The sequence below is a fragment of the Panthera onca genome, chromosome A2, assembly GCF_046562875.1.
Source record: "Panthera onca isolate mPanOnc1 chromosome A2, mPanOnc1 haplotype 2, whole genome shotgun sequence".
In the NCBI taxonomy this organism is placed as follows: domain Eukaryota; kingdom Metazoa; phylum Chordata; class Mammalia; order Carnivora; family Felidae; genus Panthera; species Panthera onca.
The window spans coordinates 147734886-147751889 of record NC_138340.1 but is presented as its reverse complement, the minus strand read 5'-3'; the positions used below and the strand labels follow the sequence as shown (position 1 = coordinate 147751889).

General features: G+C 55.9%; 1 protein-coding gene across 2 annotated transcripts in view; it reads left to right on the top strand.

Annotated features, from left to right (window-relative positions):
- Window positions 1-17004, top strand: part of PLXNA4 (plexin A4) — a 440460-nt gene that overhangs the window by 397252 nt on the left and 26204 nt on the right. For both annotated transcript variants that reach the window (XM_060633177.3, XM_060633176.3), the window contains exons 22-25: window positions 4433-4701; window positions 7380-7446; window positions 8198-8344; window positions 12070-12229. In XM_060633177.3, the coding sequence (XP_060489160.2) occupies window positions 4433-4701; window positions 7380-7446; window positions 8198-8344; window positions 12070-12229 (643 nt within the window). The remainder of the gene's footprint in view (window positions 1-4432; window positions 4702-7379; window positions 7447-8197; window positions 8345-12069; window positions 12230-17004) is intronic.

Genomic DNA, 17004 nt, shown 5'->3' with positions numbered 1-17004 from the left:
TGCTATTTCAACCATTTTTTACATGTTCGGGGCCATTAAGTACGTTCCCACTGTGGTCCAGCCATCCCCACCATCCATCTCCAGGATGTTTTCATCTTCCCCACTAAACACTAACTTCCCATTTGCCCTCCCTCAGAAACCCCCGTTCGATTTTCTGTCTCTATGAACTTGACTGCTCAGCGTCCCTCGTGTAAGTGGAAACACACAGGATTTGTCCTTTGGGGACCGGTTTATTTCATTTAGCAGAATGTTTTCAAGGTTCATCCATATTGTAGCATGTGGTAGAATTTCTTTTCTTTTTAAGGCTGAACAATCGTCCGTTATGTGTATAGACCACATTTTGTTTATCCGGCCATCTGTCAGTAGGCACAAGGGTCACTTCCACCTTTTTTTCTGTTGTGAATAATGCAGCTAAGAACGTGGGTGTACAAGTACCTGCTAGAGCTCCCGCCCCTGGTCTTTTGGGTATATGCTCAGAATGTACGACCCTTCGTTTCTGTTAAACTCACTAATTAATTGACAGAAGTCAACTTTTACCATCCCACATTAGCCTGGGGCCATATGAGATCCAGCATCCTAGGCAAGGCCCTGGGATCTTGCCCGGATTATTCTGATTTGCTTCCAGCCCCGCCTTGCCACCGAAATAGTTTCTCCCTGTTGGCTTTCCTAGTATGGAAATATTCCCAGGGAAGCCACTGATAATCTAAAGCGATGTTTCCTGACCTTTCCAGCCACTGGAATCGGTGCCCACTGATTGGGCATGAGCGGTAGATATGTGTGAAGGAGGAGTTATCCTCCGGCTCTATCTGTCCTGGACTTAGCCCTGGGTGAAGGGATGGCATGTTTAGGTTAGGGGGCTGCCCAGGCACCGGGGACACACCAATCCTTTAAAGACAGAGAGCAAACAGTAACCACACGCCCCGTTTTCAACCTATCCTTGTCTCCTAAACTCTAACCTGTTGGGTTACAATTAAAATTTACTATCTGGTTTTGTACTCACAAGCTTCAACTAAACTATCGAACCATCTGGTGAATAAAGAAAGTCTTGTTTCAGAGTGACATTTGCTTAGGGAGCTGGTTGGGGGGAGGTGGCAAGTTACAAAGGGGAATTGTGCTGAATACTCTTCACCGAGACACTTCACCTCGATCGCCCCCTTCGTCAAGTGGGGAGAAAATTCCTACCTTCTCCACCCCCCAGACACTGGGCTGATGTATTCGATGTCTTAGAAACTCCTGGGCAAGAGGGATGGGTGAAAAGCAGCCAGTGGAAGAGGAGAGGCAGGTAATAAAACTGCCATTAAGTGCACACTGTGTGTGCCAAGCACTTTACATACATTATCTTATTTAATGCTCATAAAACATTATGACATGGGCACTCATATTCTCATTTTACAGACGAGGCAATAGAGCCCAGAGGTGACAGGGCTTTCCTCCATGTGTGAGTCAGTGAGTCTTTCTGATCCCAAAACCCGTGCTGCTGACGGGGTTCACCCCACAGCTGGCTTTGCTAACCCTTCCTCCCCAGGGCCTCTGTCCTTGGTGCCCCGGAGGCGTGTGCAGCCAAGGCAAGAAGTCCGGAGCACGCCCTCTCCCCAGACCTGCCCTCTGGCCAGCCCTGTGCCCTCTTCCTCCTGGTGCCAGACCCGGACGTGGCTCCCCTGCCCTCGATGGCCAACCTGAGTTGCCAGGAGGCCCTGCGTGGGAGGCTGCAGGGGAGACTCGGGGCTGTCTCTCGGTCACCTCCTAGGCCCAGGGGGAGGACTAGGTGTGGTGAAGGACGGGCAGATGGATGGGGACTCGGGAGCCAAACAAGCTTGGGTTTGGAAGTCCAGCACCATCCTGCACCAGCTGGCTGGCCTTAGGAAGCCTGCGGTACCTTCTCTGAGAGGCGGTTAAGAGGACACCCTCACCCTTGCGAGGTCCTTAAAGGCTTAGATGGAGCCACGATCGCAGTGTGTCAGCACCGTGCATTGCACGTGCTGGGTGCCTCGGAAGTGGCATTATCTATCAGCAGTAGAACGAGTTGTGGGCATGTTGCTCCGGCGGGGTGGGACGGGGGAGCTGTGGGTGGGGATTGAAGGACAGAGGAGGTAAAACGTGCACACGTGTGTTGGAGGCCGTCACAGGGAGAGGAGGGAGGTCGGCGGGACACAGACGGCTGGGTAGATTGAGGCCAGGCTGACGGCAAGGTGAGGCTGTCTCATACCCTTGTCTTTTTCCCTTGTCAGCCCCTGTGGAGAGGGGAACCGGGGATCCGGGCAGGATGCCAGCTGAGATCGGGCCCACCTTGGGGAATGAGAAGTTTGCCAAGGGCAGCTGGGCCGAGAGCCGGGACAAGCGGGGCCCCGGCTCTGGCGAGTTCCCATCTCTCTCCTGAGTACCGCCTTCCCACGTGGCCTTCCGGAGGGGCCTCCTGCTGACCATCCAAGGGCAGGCAGGGGCCTGCCCAGTCTCTGCCTCCTCCAGGGCCTTGCCTCGAGCCTGGGACACAGGGGAGCTCAGGAAGTGAGCGGCGTGAACATTCCGGCTCTGTGCCTACCACCTCCTTGGACCTTGGGCACACAGGGTTTCTCCACTGCCTGCATCTTCCCCAGTTTAAAACTTCTGGACTAGAGTGGGATGCACTTGCTACCATTCGGGAAAGGTGACTGTGTGTCAGGCCCTGCACTGCCAAGGTTTTCACGCACCTTCTTCTTCAGGGCTCACGCCAGCCCCCCGAGATGGCAGGATGCAGTGCTGGCTGCCTGGGTGCCGTCCCGGCTCTGACACTCCTGTGTCTTGGGATCCCGGGAAAGTTCCTCACTGTCACGAGGCCCTGGGATAGTAACGGTACCCAGCTCATAGGGTGTCATGTGGAATAAATGGGTCAACATTTCTCAAGCATGTAGAGCCGTGCTCAGCAAAGTACGGTCTACAGACGCATTAGCTGGGGTACGTTCGTTTCGCTGTTGGAGGAATGGAGCCTTCTCAGGGTCCCCGACTAGTCTATGGCTGTGACAGTGAACCCAAGCTTGACCCTCCCCGAAACTGCTGGCTTCACTGCTGCCCACAGGACGCTCCTTCTCCAAGACCCCTGCGGGGGAGGGCACAACCCTCCACACGGCACCTCGTTTGAATGTCCCTGCTCCTCCCGCACCCCACTCCACGACACGGGTGCCCTGCTCCGTTCTCCGAGAGCTTCACCTTGAGGGCAGAGGCTGCGCTTTATTTGTTAAGCAACCTTCTTGCTATAATAAAAGAACACCTACAGAGCAAGGCACACGTTGTCGGGACACAGCCCAGTGCATTTTCCCTGAGTGAACACGGCCAGCAGGCCAGCACGCAGATCAGGAAGCTGAACCCTACCAGCCCTCCACAAACATCCCCGGGTGCCCCCTTGCAGTCACCGCCACCCCCGAGAATAACCATTTTCCTGCCACCGTTGTTTTCTTATGAATCCTTATGTAAATGGTACTACACGGTACGCCCTCTTCTTCCTGACTTTTTTTCATTCCATTGTCTGCAAGATGCATCCATGCTACTGTGAGTGCTAGAAAGCCCTTCACTGCCGTGGCTGGGCTTCCCGCTGGGCGAATACCCGCGCTTCCTGGAGCCGCTCGCTGTTGCCGGGCACCCGGCGGATTCCAGTCTGGGGCCCTGACACGCAGAGCTGTGGGGCCTGCCTGGTGCATCTCAGAGATGCGTTCTCCATGCCTCCTCGCCCAGCGGCTGGCTGGTGTGAGCTGGGTAGACCCTGCCCCGCTTGCCGGCCTCTGCCGGTGGACAGAGGACGCGGGCAGGAAGATGAAACCTCCTTCCCCGTCTTCCTCCCGTTTCCCTGGGTGCGGCAGGGTCTCAGAGGAGTCTCTGAGAAAACATCAGATGCTAGGGTCTGTGAGGCTTAATCTTCTTTCTTTAGGTGAATCACCTTGGGGCCCCAGAGAAGTTGCGGGACCTGCCAGAGGTCCCACGGGGTGGCGGAGTCAGAGCCTGTGTGGACCCTGGAAGTCCTGACTCTGAGGCCACTGGTCTGTCAACGGGATCCCCGTGGCCAGAGAAGGGTCAGCATGAGGACAGGTGGAGGCTCAGGTGTGACGACCCCTCCGGGAGGCCCCCGGGGGCTGTCCGTAATGCTCATGCGCCCTGGCGCAGGGCCCCCCACCAGCCCTGTGCTGCCGTCAGGGACGAGCTCGCGCTCAGCAGCAGACTCAGATCCCAGCATGGCCATTATCACTCAGGGTGCCTTCTCTCTGTGCCTCACTGATTCACCTCCAAACAAGAGGCAGTGAGCCGCACGTGGGTTAAGGAAATAGCTGGCACGGTGCCTGGGGCCAGATGAGGGCAGGGTCCACAGCGTGCGGCACCCACCCCGTGGGGAGGCCCCTGGGCCCGGCTGGCCTCCGCCTCACGTTGGCGGTCGGCAGTCAGGACTCCCCCGGGGGCTCCTCCGCAGGTCCCGGGCTACCGGCAGGAGCGTGTGGAGAAGGGCCTGAAGCTCTTTGCCCAGCTCATCAACAACAAGGTGTTCCTGCTGTCCTTCATCCGCACCCTGGAGTCCCAGCGAAGCTTTTCCATGCGCGACCGCGGCAACGTGGCCTCGCTCATCATGACGGTGCTGCAGAGCAAGCTGGAGTACGCGACCGACGTGCTGAAGCAGCTGCTGGCCGACCTCATCGACAAGAACCTGGAGAGCAAGAACCACCCCAAGCTGCTGCTCAGGAGGTGAGGGCCGGGCCGGGCGGGCGGCAGGGGACGGAGGTCGGAGAGGGCCCCTGCCCAGCCCAGCCCGCTTGGCCTGGATCTCGTGCCTTCTGGGGAGACGGGGGCAGAGCTCCCAGGAGGAGCAGCCAAGTCCCGCCAAGCTTAGGAACCAACCTGCCCAGAGACCAGGGCGCACCCCATGCCCTTTTGGAAGAACCCGTCCACTTGCCCTGCTGCTTCTCTTTCACCCTCTAATTCCGCTCTGCCTTCTTCTCTCTCTGTCCTTACCCTTCCCTGGTTACAGCCCTTTCTACCGGAGTTCTTCTCTTGTGGAATCTTCAGAGGTCACTTGCCCAGCCCCAGCCTTATCTAAATCAGAACATGAGCTAGGAGAGATACCCCAGGGCCTCTCTGGGGACCATCCTCACCCTCTTAAGACTGGAAACTTTAGGGGTGCCTGGGTGGCTCAGTCGGCCAAGTGTCCGACTCTTGATTTTGGTTCAGGTCATGAGCTCATGGCTCATGAGTTGGAGCCCTGCGTCGGGCTCAGCGAGAGCAGTGCGGAGCCTGCTTGGGATTTTCTCTCCTTCTCTCTCTGTGTCTCCCCTGCTCTCTCTCTCTCTCTCTGTCTCTCTCAAAATAAATAAGTAGACGTTAAAAAAGGCTGGAAACTTTGGCCCTGGCCCCTCTCACTGCTGTGAGCACCACAGCAGCGAAGCCACTGGGAGCTTCTCGGTAACACAGACTCTCAGGGCCCAGCCCACAGCCGGCTGGATCAAAATCTGTATTGTAACGAGAACCCTAGGTGATCTGAAGGCACAGCGAAACCTGAGAAGCACCGGTCTGGCCTGTGTTCGAATGAAAGCCCTTCAGTGGCCCCTTGCCTGATGCAATGCACCAGGTGTTTCCTGGCACCTGCTGGGGACTCTGCACGGGTCCAGGTGCACCACGGCACACTGCTGGACGCCTCATCCTTGACACTGTGGAGACCTGAACGGTCACATGTGACCGCAGAAGCCATATCCTGTGGCTTCGGCTTTATGGCAAATAGAGGTTCTCTGATTCCATCCATGCCGCCTTTCACGTTTTCCTCCTGCTGGAAGGCCATTTCCCCTCTAGGCTGTTAGTGCGGTGTCTTTAGCCTTTCTGTGGACAAAGCTGGAAAACTCCCACATCAGGCCTTTGCATCCAGCCCTCTGCCTGGACCGCCCCAGGGGCCGTCTGCCTCTGCCTGTCCTCTGCCTCCGTCCTGGGTGTCTGGGTCTGAGGCAGGGCCCCCTGCTTGGTCCAGTGGCTACATTTGGCTTCCAGAAGTGTCTCCTTCAGGCTTTTTCCTGGGGCCGTGGGCATTCGCCTGCACAGCTGCAAAAGGTTGCTACATTTCGGAGCAATCAGACAGCTTTGGAAACAGCAAGGTAGATCATTTTGATTTTTGTTTTACTTCCACCACGCAGCCACCCACCGGCATAATTCTAGGGTTGCCACTGCCTGCCAGAGCTCCCACCGACAATTTCCCCGCGTGGCCTCGCTCTGTATCCGTGCGTCTCCACCTCTTGTTTTCCACCCGCTCTCCCCCAGATGCCCTCTCTACTTCTGCCCTCCTCCGTCTCCCTTCTTTCCCTTGCCCTTGGCCGGGCCCCTCATTTCAACAGTCTTGCGCTTCTCTTCTTAGTTTCATTTGTGTGCTGGCAGCTGCCTCAGGATCGTACTTACCCGTATCTTCTGCCAAGTGCAACTTTCAAAGCCTATCCACACATACCCGAACGGGCCCGTGTCTCCATGGAGGAGGCCACGAGCTTAGCGCAAGTTCGAATGGAGTTTGTTTCCTCCAAACGGGTGCAACCAGAAGTGTCTTGGGGCCATAACAAGGCCGCAGTGTCCTTCCCTTCCAAAGTAAAAGAAAGGGACTTGGGTAACAGCACAAAGGGTGCGAGTTAGACTCAAGAAGGCACTTCCTGCCGTTGCAAATGAAACACTAGCGAGGTTCCAGGGGAAGTTCCAAAGTAATTTGAAACAGGACAATTTTGGCATCTCTTGGGATGAGCTAGGTATTAGCTCTAGGAGTCTTTAGCTTTAGGGGATGGGGTCCGTGTAATCCATCTGGTTTTTGTCCCACGACCCGCTTCTCCCGCTGCCTTCCTTTCTGTCCCCTGCCAAACTAGTATCTCCCCGGGTTTCTTATTCTTCTCTTCCCCACCCATAGGAAATTATAAAGTTCTCTAGGCTTGCACTGTCTGACAGGTTGCAGCTACAAGCTACACGTGACCGTTCAAATGTAAATTGATCACAGGTCAAGAAAATGTAAAATTCGGCTCTTCAGATGCACTAGCTGCATTTCGAGTGCTCAGTGGACACATGTGGCAGGCAGGGGGCTACCACGCCGGACAGGACAGTGTTTTCCTCCTCGCAGAAAGTGCCGACGGGAAGCTGGTCTAGCGCGTTCCCTCCAAACGTGCACCAGGGAGCCTGGCACCAGAATGTCATCTCCTGGCTTCGCGGGCAAAGCTTGTCCTATCATTACGGGGTGTCTAGGAGGCCATGGAATCCAAACGTTCTTTAGCACCTCAAGATGGGGCCCAAAAGCCGCAAGCAGCAGAATCAGTGAGGAGTTGTTCCCTTGCCTTCCCAGTCCTTGGGGGTCTGACCAGCTGCTTCTGTCTTTGTCTCACTCCATCGGTTCCCTTGGTGACTGGTGACAGGACTGAGTCGGTGGCTGAGAAGATGTTGACCAATTGGTTCACTTTTCTGCTCTACAAGTTCCTCAAGGTATGATTGGATGTGGGGGTATCTCTGGGGGTACCCCCCTACCAGAGCCTGCATGCCCCCAAGCCCACATTCCCCACGGCCTGGCTCGTAGAACCCCACCAAGAAATGCGGTCCCCCTCAGCACCGTCACTGGCCCCGAGGCGGCAGACTCCTGACCATCTCAGGAGACAGAGCATCTGTCAGCCCTTGCATGAGAGATACCATCCCCTGTCCCCCAGGCTGCTTTCTCCAGAGCCGTGAGAGCATCCTGCGTGAGCCCTAAAGCCAATTTCCCCTTGTGAGCCCAAAACATTTCACCCCTTATTTCCTTGCTTTCCCTCTTCCTCCCGTCCTACCTCTCCCAGCCCCCAGGCCCATAAGGGTTCCAGGCTGGTACCTTGCAAGGCACGCTGCCCGTGTGGCTGGGAGGTAGAAAATCCGTTCCCCTCCAATTATTCCCTGTTTTCTAAGGCTTTGGCACCACCAGGGACTGACCTCCGTTTCATGATGGGCAGGGGTGGGGTGGGGTGGGGAGGAGGAACAGAGAAGGGACAGGAGGCAGGGGAGGTGAAGAGGAGGGGGCGGACAGGAGAAGACAGGTGGTCAAGAGAGCTGAGAGAAACTCCCGTCTGAAGGGGGAGTTGGCACCAGAGAGGAGGGCGGGGAGCAGGAGAGAAACGAGACGGAGGAGTGGAGAGCGGCCCTGTCCAGAGAAACGGGTTCCGGGGGGCTGGTCCGGCGTCCGCCCAGCACGGCTCTTCTCTGTGTCCAGGAGTGCGCCGGGGAGCCCCTCTTCTCGCTATTCTGTGCCATCAAGCAGCAGATGGAGAAGGGGCCCATCGATGCCATCACAGGAGAGGCCCGCTACTCCCTGAGTGAGGACAAGCTCATCCGCCAACAGATCGACTACAAAACCCTGGTAAGCCGGCCTCACGGCGCTGCCCATGCCCCTGGACAGGGGGCTCTGGTCCCGCACAGCCCCTGCCCAGCAGAGGGGATGGCTGAGGTGCTGGCGAGCCATCTGTCCTTACCTGCCGCACGGGCCCAGCCAAGCGTCCCACCTGTGCCCGTCACCCCCAGACTCCCTCAGTTACCGCCACACCAGGGCAGCTGGATTTGGGGGCCAGTCGCTCAGGCACAGCTCAGCAACACTTCAGCAAAGACTAGTGTGGTTCCGGGCCAGTGCACTGAACGTGGGGTCCCAAGCCCTTGCCAACAGCTGGCTGGCTGATTCTCCAGAACAAACTCCTCATCAGGAATCCCAGCGTGGAGAGTGAAGGTTCCATGCAGAGCAGGTAGAGGCCAAAGGAGAGGAAACCGGAAAGAGTTCCTTATGTTTCAGAAGCCCAGCTCTGCCTACATTCTAAGTGCAAATATGCCCATGACCCGAGCTATAGACCACAAGGCCGGGATAGCCTAGTGGTTAAGGCGCTTGTCCAGGGAATGTAGGGATTCCCTCTGTCAAGGTTAGACCCCTTCTTCTAATAGCAGCTGTCACCCTAGGAGGCAGCTGAGCTCAGCATGTAGGAGCATGAGGTCTGGATGAGAGCCCTGACTCTGCTTCTGACCAGCTGGCTGATTTGGGGCAGATCCCTCAATCTCTCTGAGTTTGGGTTTCTTTATCTGGAAAAAAAAAATGGAGGATAACACTAGAACTGATTTACCCAGGGATAACAACCGTGCATACCTCCCAAAGTTGTCCAGAGGATGGGGTATGGTGAGGAGCACAGGGCAGGGAGCCCACTCTTTCCTGCCATGCCTGTCCCGCAGGCTGCCACTGTCCCTCCCAGCAGGGCGGGCACTCACACAGCTCTGGGCTCTTGTATGGAGGTATGATCTCCCACTCGGCCTCCTCTAGGAAAGGGGAGGGGTGTGAAAGGAAGGAGGTAGAATGTAAGATCACAGATAAGCGCTGCAGGTGAAGCATGGATGGCCTCAAGACCGGTGGACAGACAAAAGGATTTCAATGCACTTACGGGGAGATGAGACCCATGCAGGCTGGGCTGGCACAGGGCAGAGTCGGGCAGGAGCAGTGAGCCCAGGGCGAATCCCAGACCCCATGGCCAGTGGGGAGACAGTCCCTTCTGGCTGGGAATGATGCACCTGTCCCCCTCCATCTTCAGAGGGCCAGCAAGGCGGGGAGGCACCCAGTGGGCATCTTGACAGACCTGCTGGGATGGGCTCCACTGGGGAAACTTCAGAGGAGCAGCATGTGACCGAAGGCTTGGCTTCCTTGAGTCACATTCTGCTTCAGAGGAGAGAGTTAGAGGCTCTGATTAAAATGAGAAGGGGAGGGGGAAACCTTCCCAAAATAGAGACCCCAATAGATTTTTTAATGAGCTAGAAGTACCATTGAAATGTCTCCTGCCTGATCTCCCCCGACCCCTTCCTTTCCCGTCCCATCCATGGTTCCCCAATACTGAATCCAGCACCGTGAGCTGCCGTGATGCTCTGTCCCCAGATCGCAGCATCCTTCCTTCCAGAGGCCCCGGCTACTGTTCACACGCCAGCCTGGTTTCAGACGATGTCAGGAACTAGGAGTGGGTCAGGGGAGCGCAGCCATCAAGTGGAGAGACCTGGGGAAGAGGTGCCGTGTGGAAAGGGGGAGGAAATTGCAATTGTTTTGCCGGGGGAAGAAAGGGCTGCAGGGAGACAGGCTGCTACCGCAGGCCTATGAAAGGAACTCCCAACAGGCAGAAGGGGAACAGCCCCTGGCTGGCAAGAAGGAAAAGGAAGCAAGCCTACGAGACAAGACAGCCGCAGACAGGGCTGCCCAGGGCCGGGCCGGAGCCACCGAGATGAAGGGGTCAGATAAAAAGAGGGGAAGTCATGGGATTCAGCAGTGCCGGAAGAGCCCTGGGCAGTTTGGGCCAACTGCTGCTGTCCTTGTCCTGGGCAGGAGGGGTACCACAAAGGAGACAGGTGCTGAGAGGCTCAGGGCTGCATCACGTTCTAGTTAGGTGCCCTCAGAGGTATTGAGTGATTAATTAGCTGGATACTAGAACTTGGGCTTGCGTGTTCTAGGGCCCTGCTGCTGGGAGTGGCTATTGGCATCACCCGGGAGCTTGCTAGGTGCTAGACCACTGGATGCTTCCCTGCCACAGTGCAGAATCGCAGGCCCCACCCCAGACCTCCTGAGTCAGAATCTGCATTCTAACAAAACCCCTGAGTGATCCTATTCACATTAAAACACCAGAAGTACTGAGTTAGCAGGGAAAAAAACCTCAGGCAGTTTGCTCAGAAACTAGCCAAGGGGCATAGGAATCCGTGTTCTGGGTGGAGCTGTGGCTTGACCTGTGGCCAGGCAACCCTGTCCCTCAGTACTTCCTCTTCTTCTCTAGATGCCCTGATGCATCCCACGGGGTTCTCCTAGGGCCACCATGAACCCCTGGGGCAAGTAGAAACGTCAGAAGGGCATACTCTGGGGTGGGGCAGCCTCTGCCTCGAGGTTCTAGTGGGAGGAAACCCAGAAAAGGTTGCGTTGCTCCTGGAGGAGGAGACTGAGTCCAGAGCACAGGACGGCAGGGGCAGCCAGGGCAGCACCAAGTGGCAGGCTGTGCCCAGCCATGGAGGGGACAGCGAGGGTCCGGGAAAGCTTTAGAGGGAGGGGCTGGGAGAGGGCTCAGAAGGGACCCATGGTCCAGAATTCCTTCCACCATTGTTTTCATTTTAGGACACGTTGAGGGTGAGAATCTGGATTTATAGATTTAGGAGGGTTTTTTTTCCTTCTTAATGGAAGAAGCATGTTCCTGTTTGAGCTCACAGCAGTCTGGCTGCTAATAAAAGGCAGGCGTCCAGGGGCCAGGGTTCTGATTGCAGCCACATGGAGCAGAAGGGGGTGGGGGAGGAAGCTGTCGTCTGAGTCTGAGTCTGCAGACATGTGACATCTGAGATCCGAGGTGGCAGGGGTGCAGGGAAACATCAGGGAGGGGGCATAGGGGGCTCAGGCGGCAGGGGCAGAGGGAGGGTATGGGACCCGGCGTGCCAGGCCGCCTAGCCGACCCGCGCCCCAGGTCACCCACCCCACCCCACCCCACTGTGGCCGCGCCCCCTGCCCAGCATCCTGCACAGCCCCATCCACGTAGACAGAGTCCTCTCTGAGAACAGCAAGGAAAGAGAAGCCTTGGGAAAGAGCCCAGAACTTTTTAAAGGAAAAAAAATACAGCTTGGTGCTTTAAGAAGAGCCTGAATTTTTCTGACTAGTTCCAGAAGGAGACTTTGAGGCCCTGGGCCAGGGTGACCACTTTCCCTTAACACAAGTTTGTGGGTTCAGAGCCAGGAAGGGATCTCAAGTGGTTTGAACCTGCACCTTTTTATTTTTAAAGAGCCCCTTAAGCTTCTTAGAGATTCTCCAACCTCCAGTCAGCCCGAGACCGTCACAAAAACCGAAGCTTATGAAATCTCTTGAGCAAGGAGCCAGATTCGCATGAGTGCGTGTACATTGAGGGGGAGTGACCGGGAGGATGGACCCACACACGTGGAAGGGGAGGGTTCAGAGGGCAGCGGGCTGGGTGTGCTGCTGACACAGTGCCGTGTACGTGGGAGAGAGAGCGAGTGGGGGTGTGTGTGGTGGTCTGAGGGTGCCCCTGGGACTCAGCTCTGCCTGCTGCCCTCCCCCACGCGCCTCTGCTCCCCCTTCCCCAGGTGCTGAGCTGTGTCAACCCAGACAATGCCAACAGCCCCGAGGTCCCAGTAAAGATCCTCAACTGCGACACCATTACTCAGGTCAAGGAGAAGATTCTGGATGCCATCTTCAAGAATGTGCCCTGCTCCCACCGGCCCAAGGCTGCAGACATGGACCTGGGTGAGTAGGCTGCCCACCCAGGACTGTCCTGGGACTGGTCAGAAGCACCTTCTACAGACCAGGGGGCCAGGGGGCAGGGGGCAGGCACCCCTCCGTGTCTGCTCAGTGAGTAATAGGCACACAGGGGACTGCCACCTGCTGGCAGTCCCACTGCCTCTGGTGTCCCATCGGCAGTGAAGGGGACGCAAGCTGAGTCTGTGTGGTCCAAGCTCCTGTCATTAGCCCCCCGGGCCCTTCCCTTCCCCTCTGTTCTGTGCGTGTTGTTTTTGCTGACTACCTAAGGCAGGAGGGATCTGGGTCAGTGATGGAGGATGGAGAAAAAGAAGAGAGGAAAATGAGAGGTGACAGCCTGCTGGGGAGCCGGATGACATTTTATTTGAATGTTCCATGAATAGATCGCATAGCCTACATAAACAAGGGCATGCCAGTTAGGGCCAGCTGTACTGAGATCCAGTTACGGCTCACCTGGGTGTTGAATGAGATATTGTCCTGGGGAGACCCTAGTGAGGAGCTCCAGGCTCCAAAGGGGCCAGGGCTGAAGAGAGGCAGTTTGGCCTCGTGGCTCATTCTCACACCCGGATTGGAGTCCTGACGCTGCTAAGTTGTAGCTGTGTGACCTTGGTCAAGTCACTTAACCTTTCTGTATCTTAGTGTCTTTACCTGTAAAATGGAGATAATAACGGTGCCCGCCTCACTGTAAGAAAGAAATTAGATGGTGCTTGTAAAAGCCTCTTAATGCAGTGCCTGGCCCGTGGAACCCACTCAGTTAGTACTCACTGTTGTTACTGTGGATCATGAGAATAACACCAGTAAGGAAGTGCTGTGTGTCTGTTGATCCCGGGCATGGAGAGAAAGGCGTTTATGTGTATGTGCTTATGTCTGGAGATTTGTGGCAATGTGGGGGTAGGAGGGCCTCCAGGGGCCCCTATTCCATCCATCTGGCCTCTAAGCTGCCTTCCGTTAAGCCATCCAACACAGATGGGCATCTATGCTATTTTCTAAAATCCAAAGGGAATTTTCATCTCCTCCTGCTGTGCCTGAAAACTCAGGGTCAGGAAGTTCCGCTCACTCACCTCAACCCTTTCTGCTTCGTTTAACCCCACCTCCTCTTGCTTGGCTCTTGGCGGGATGTGTTCTGCCCCACGCCCAGGGCTCTGACACCCAGGGAGAGAGATTGGGGGAGCACATGGTCCCCTTCCCTTGAGAGATGTCTCTGTGCGTGCTGCTCTCACGGGAGAGAGTCGGGGGTGGTGACGTGTGTGCAAGCGTGTCCACGCGTGCGTCTCAGGGCACTGGGCACTCCAGTCGGAGAAAACACGTGTGTCTGCGTGCGGGTGACTCTGCTGCCGTGAAGATCCCACAGCCTGATGTAGGGAAGGGGCCTGCTACGGGACCAGTGGGAGGGAAACCGACTCCCGTGTTCCCCACCCCCAAACACCTAAGTGGGTGGCTCCATAATGGGTTTCTTGGGGAGAGTTGCATTCACCCGGGATGCCAGGTAGCACCCACCACTCCTTTTGTTGATTTACGGAAGCCGCGTCAGAGAGCTTATCTGTGCTTCTCAGTGTCCTTATCTGCACAGTGGGTGGGAGGGTGACCCTGACATCATGGGGCCAAGAGCAGGAGCTGTTGTAAGAACCTTCACGCCAGAAGGTGAGTTCGGAAAGGTGGTGTTAGAACACAGGAAGAGCTCCTGTGAGCAGGTGCATGTAGGACTGTTGCTTCTCACGCTTGGGAAGGGGTGACTCCCCGGGAGGGAGAGCAGCAGGTGGCTTCGTAAGCCTCCACCTGAAGCACCGAGACAGAGTATTTGCTCCGGAACTCCTCTCTTCCTTACCAGAACAGGGCAGATGGGTGGTAAAGAACACTACCTCCTGTGGTGGTTCAAACACTTAGTAGATTTCAGGAAGGGCGGGAGCCAACGTTCTCCAGTGTCCTCTCCACCCCAAGCTCAGGGGGCAGCGGCTGGAAGCAGATTCAGGGGCCACACCTTCTGCACCTGCTTGATTTCCTGGAGGGAGAAATCCAGTTTCACAGTTCAGGATCTCTCTCCCTCCCTGGAATCTGCACTGCCCCCCGCCCCAGCTTGGGAGGGGAAGGGGCCGCTTCTTAGCCTTAGAAAATTGCTCCCCTAAAAGGCCTGGAGATGCGAATGCCGGGCAAAGCAGAGCATTAACGAAAAGATGTAAAGCATCCAGCAGCCATCGCGGTGAACCATTTGGAGCGAAAGTGGCAGCCTCAGAGCACCTGTGGCTCCTCCCACCCCCCCAAGGCGGAAGGACCTTGCAGCAAAGCAGCCAAGACTGCCCCCCGGGGTGCACATTCTCAAGCAACAGGCTACTTCCCAGGAGGGGCGGGGTCTCCTGTGACTCACCGCCCACCACGGCTGCCCACGTTTCAGGTCCCAAGACAACAAAGAGGGCACCTCCCATGGGAGCTGCTGCTGGGAAGGGACCCAGGAGCTACCCTGGAGGGATGAGGCCTCCGACAGCAGGGACAGACAAGGGGGAAAGCCAAAGAAGTAGGGACCTCAGGCGGTTCGAGCCTCAGGGCCCCATCTCCCTGGGGGAGGAGCCTCTTGCTGGACTCCTCATAAAGGCCCCCTGTGGTGGGTGCTTTTCTGAGGAAGGTCCTTTTTTCTATGAGATCCAGGGCTTGGAGCCGCCCCCAAAGCTCTGGCCTTCTTTCTCCCAAAGCCACATTGCATCACAAGGAAATGGGGCCTCCTCAGAGATCCAGATGCTTTTTCCACATGATTCACCTCAGCCTCGTGCCCCCAAGGAGAGTTTTTCCGCATCATGTAGGTGATGGTGCTTGAAACGCCTAAAAGCAATTTACAAATGTAAGGTGTGATTACTATCAAAAATTAATTTATGCCAAAGGGACATAACACATAGGCACGGAGAGGACTCAGACCCACGCTCTGGACAGAGGCAAGATAGCCAAGCATTCCCCCTTCATCCTCCACCCCCACCCCTGCCCCCACAGCCCCCATAGGAGGGCATTGGGCCAAGACTTCCTTCCCCCTCCCGATGCCAGCCAGCCCCTGGCAAAGCAGGGACACCTGTCTAAGAACAGCTCAGAAGGGGACAAAGACATTTTAAGCCACCCCTGTCACTGTCCTAAGTAAATCCAGCCCCAAACACCTCCTCCTGCCTTTCATCATCACCCCTGGCCTGGCCCCTCATTCCAGACACTTCCATCCACTGCTCCTCAGACTGAAGTTCTCTCACCTCCCCACCCCACCCCCATCCACCCTTTCCCTAGACCTTTCCAGGTGTTAAGCAACCAAGATGGGGAATGTATAAGTCAGGGTTCTCCAGAGAAAGAGAACCAACAGAATGTGCACAGAGAGAGAGGTTTGTTTTAGGGAATGGCTCATGTGATTATGGAGTCTTAGTCCGTTTGGCCTGCTATCACGTGATACCATAGACTGCATGGCTTATGAAGAGCAGAGATTTCTTTCTCACAGTCCTGGAGTCTGGGAAGTCCAAGATCAAAGTGCTGACAGGTTTGGTGTCTGGTGAAGATCACTTCCCGGTTCATCGGTGATGCCTTCTTAGTGTGTCCTCACATGGCAGAAGGAACAAGAGAGCTCTCTGGGGTCCCTTTGACAAGGGCACTGATTCCATTCATGGGTCTCCACCTTCATGGCCTTTTATTTGACATAGAACCCACCTCCAAATCCCATCGCATTGGGGGTTAGGATTTCAACATGGTAATTTTGGTGGGACTCAACCATTCAGTCTGTAGCAAGGGGGCCGGCAAGTCCAATGTCTGCAAGGCCGGCTGGCAGGCTGGAGACGCGGCGAGGAACCCACCCTGCAGTTCAAGTCCAAAGGCCTTCTGCTGGCAGCATTCCTTTTTGCTCACAGGAGGTCAGTCCTTTCTTGTCTTCAGGCCTTCAGCCCAGTGGATGAGGCCCACCTACCTTATGGAGGGCAATTCATTTTACTCAGAGCCCACCGATTCAACTGTTAATCTCATCTAAAACAATTCACAGAAACTTCCAGAGTAACGTCTGACCACATAACTGGATGCCTAGGCCCAGCCAGCTTGACACATAAAATTAACCATCACAGGAGCCAAAATGAAGGACAGGAAGGCCTGCTTTCATTTCCGTCTGTTGGAATCTAGGGAAGGAAGGAAGGAAAGATACCACAGGGCAGGGGTCTGGGGCTGTGCTGGGCAGCTACAACTTCTGGAGCTCTCAAAGCACAGTGGCAACGGTACCCCACTGTGTTACACACGAGGCTGTCCTCACCACGTTTATGTCCCTTTCCACCCCTGGGGCACTAAACTCTTCCACAAATGTATCGGAAGAGCCTAACTTGGGGCAAGCTCTGTGCCAGGCATGGGATGTACCAGTGTGAGCAGGATGATTTCCTCATTTCTTCACACAGGACACCCCTCCCTCTGAGCCGTGGGACTTTGTCTCAGTAAAATGGAAATCGTTGGTGCCGTTCTGTTCCACGGCACGGGACAGTCCGCCACTCAGAGGCACAATGCCTGGGCCCTGGTCACACAGCAGGAAGGTGGAGAGACCACCCATTTCCTCCCTGTACACTCGCCCCGTGGACCTTGACCTCCAGAGATTCCTCTGGTTTCATGCAAATACTCTCTCATAGCCCCCGGAACTCTGGAATGCTCTGCCACCCCCACCCCCTCCGCTCCGTCTTGCCGTTCAAGGTTCAAGTCATGCTGTAAGGATATATATATTTTTTCAAACGAGTAATTCCTGCATGCAATAAAAAGATACACTATCTTCTGAGTGA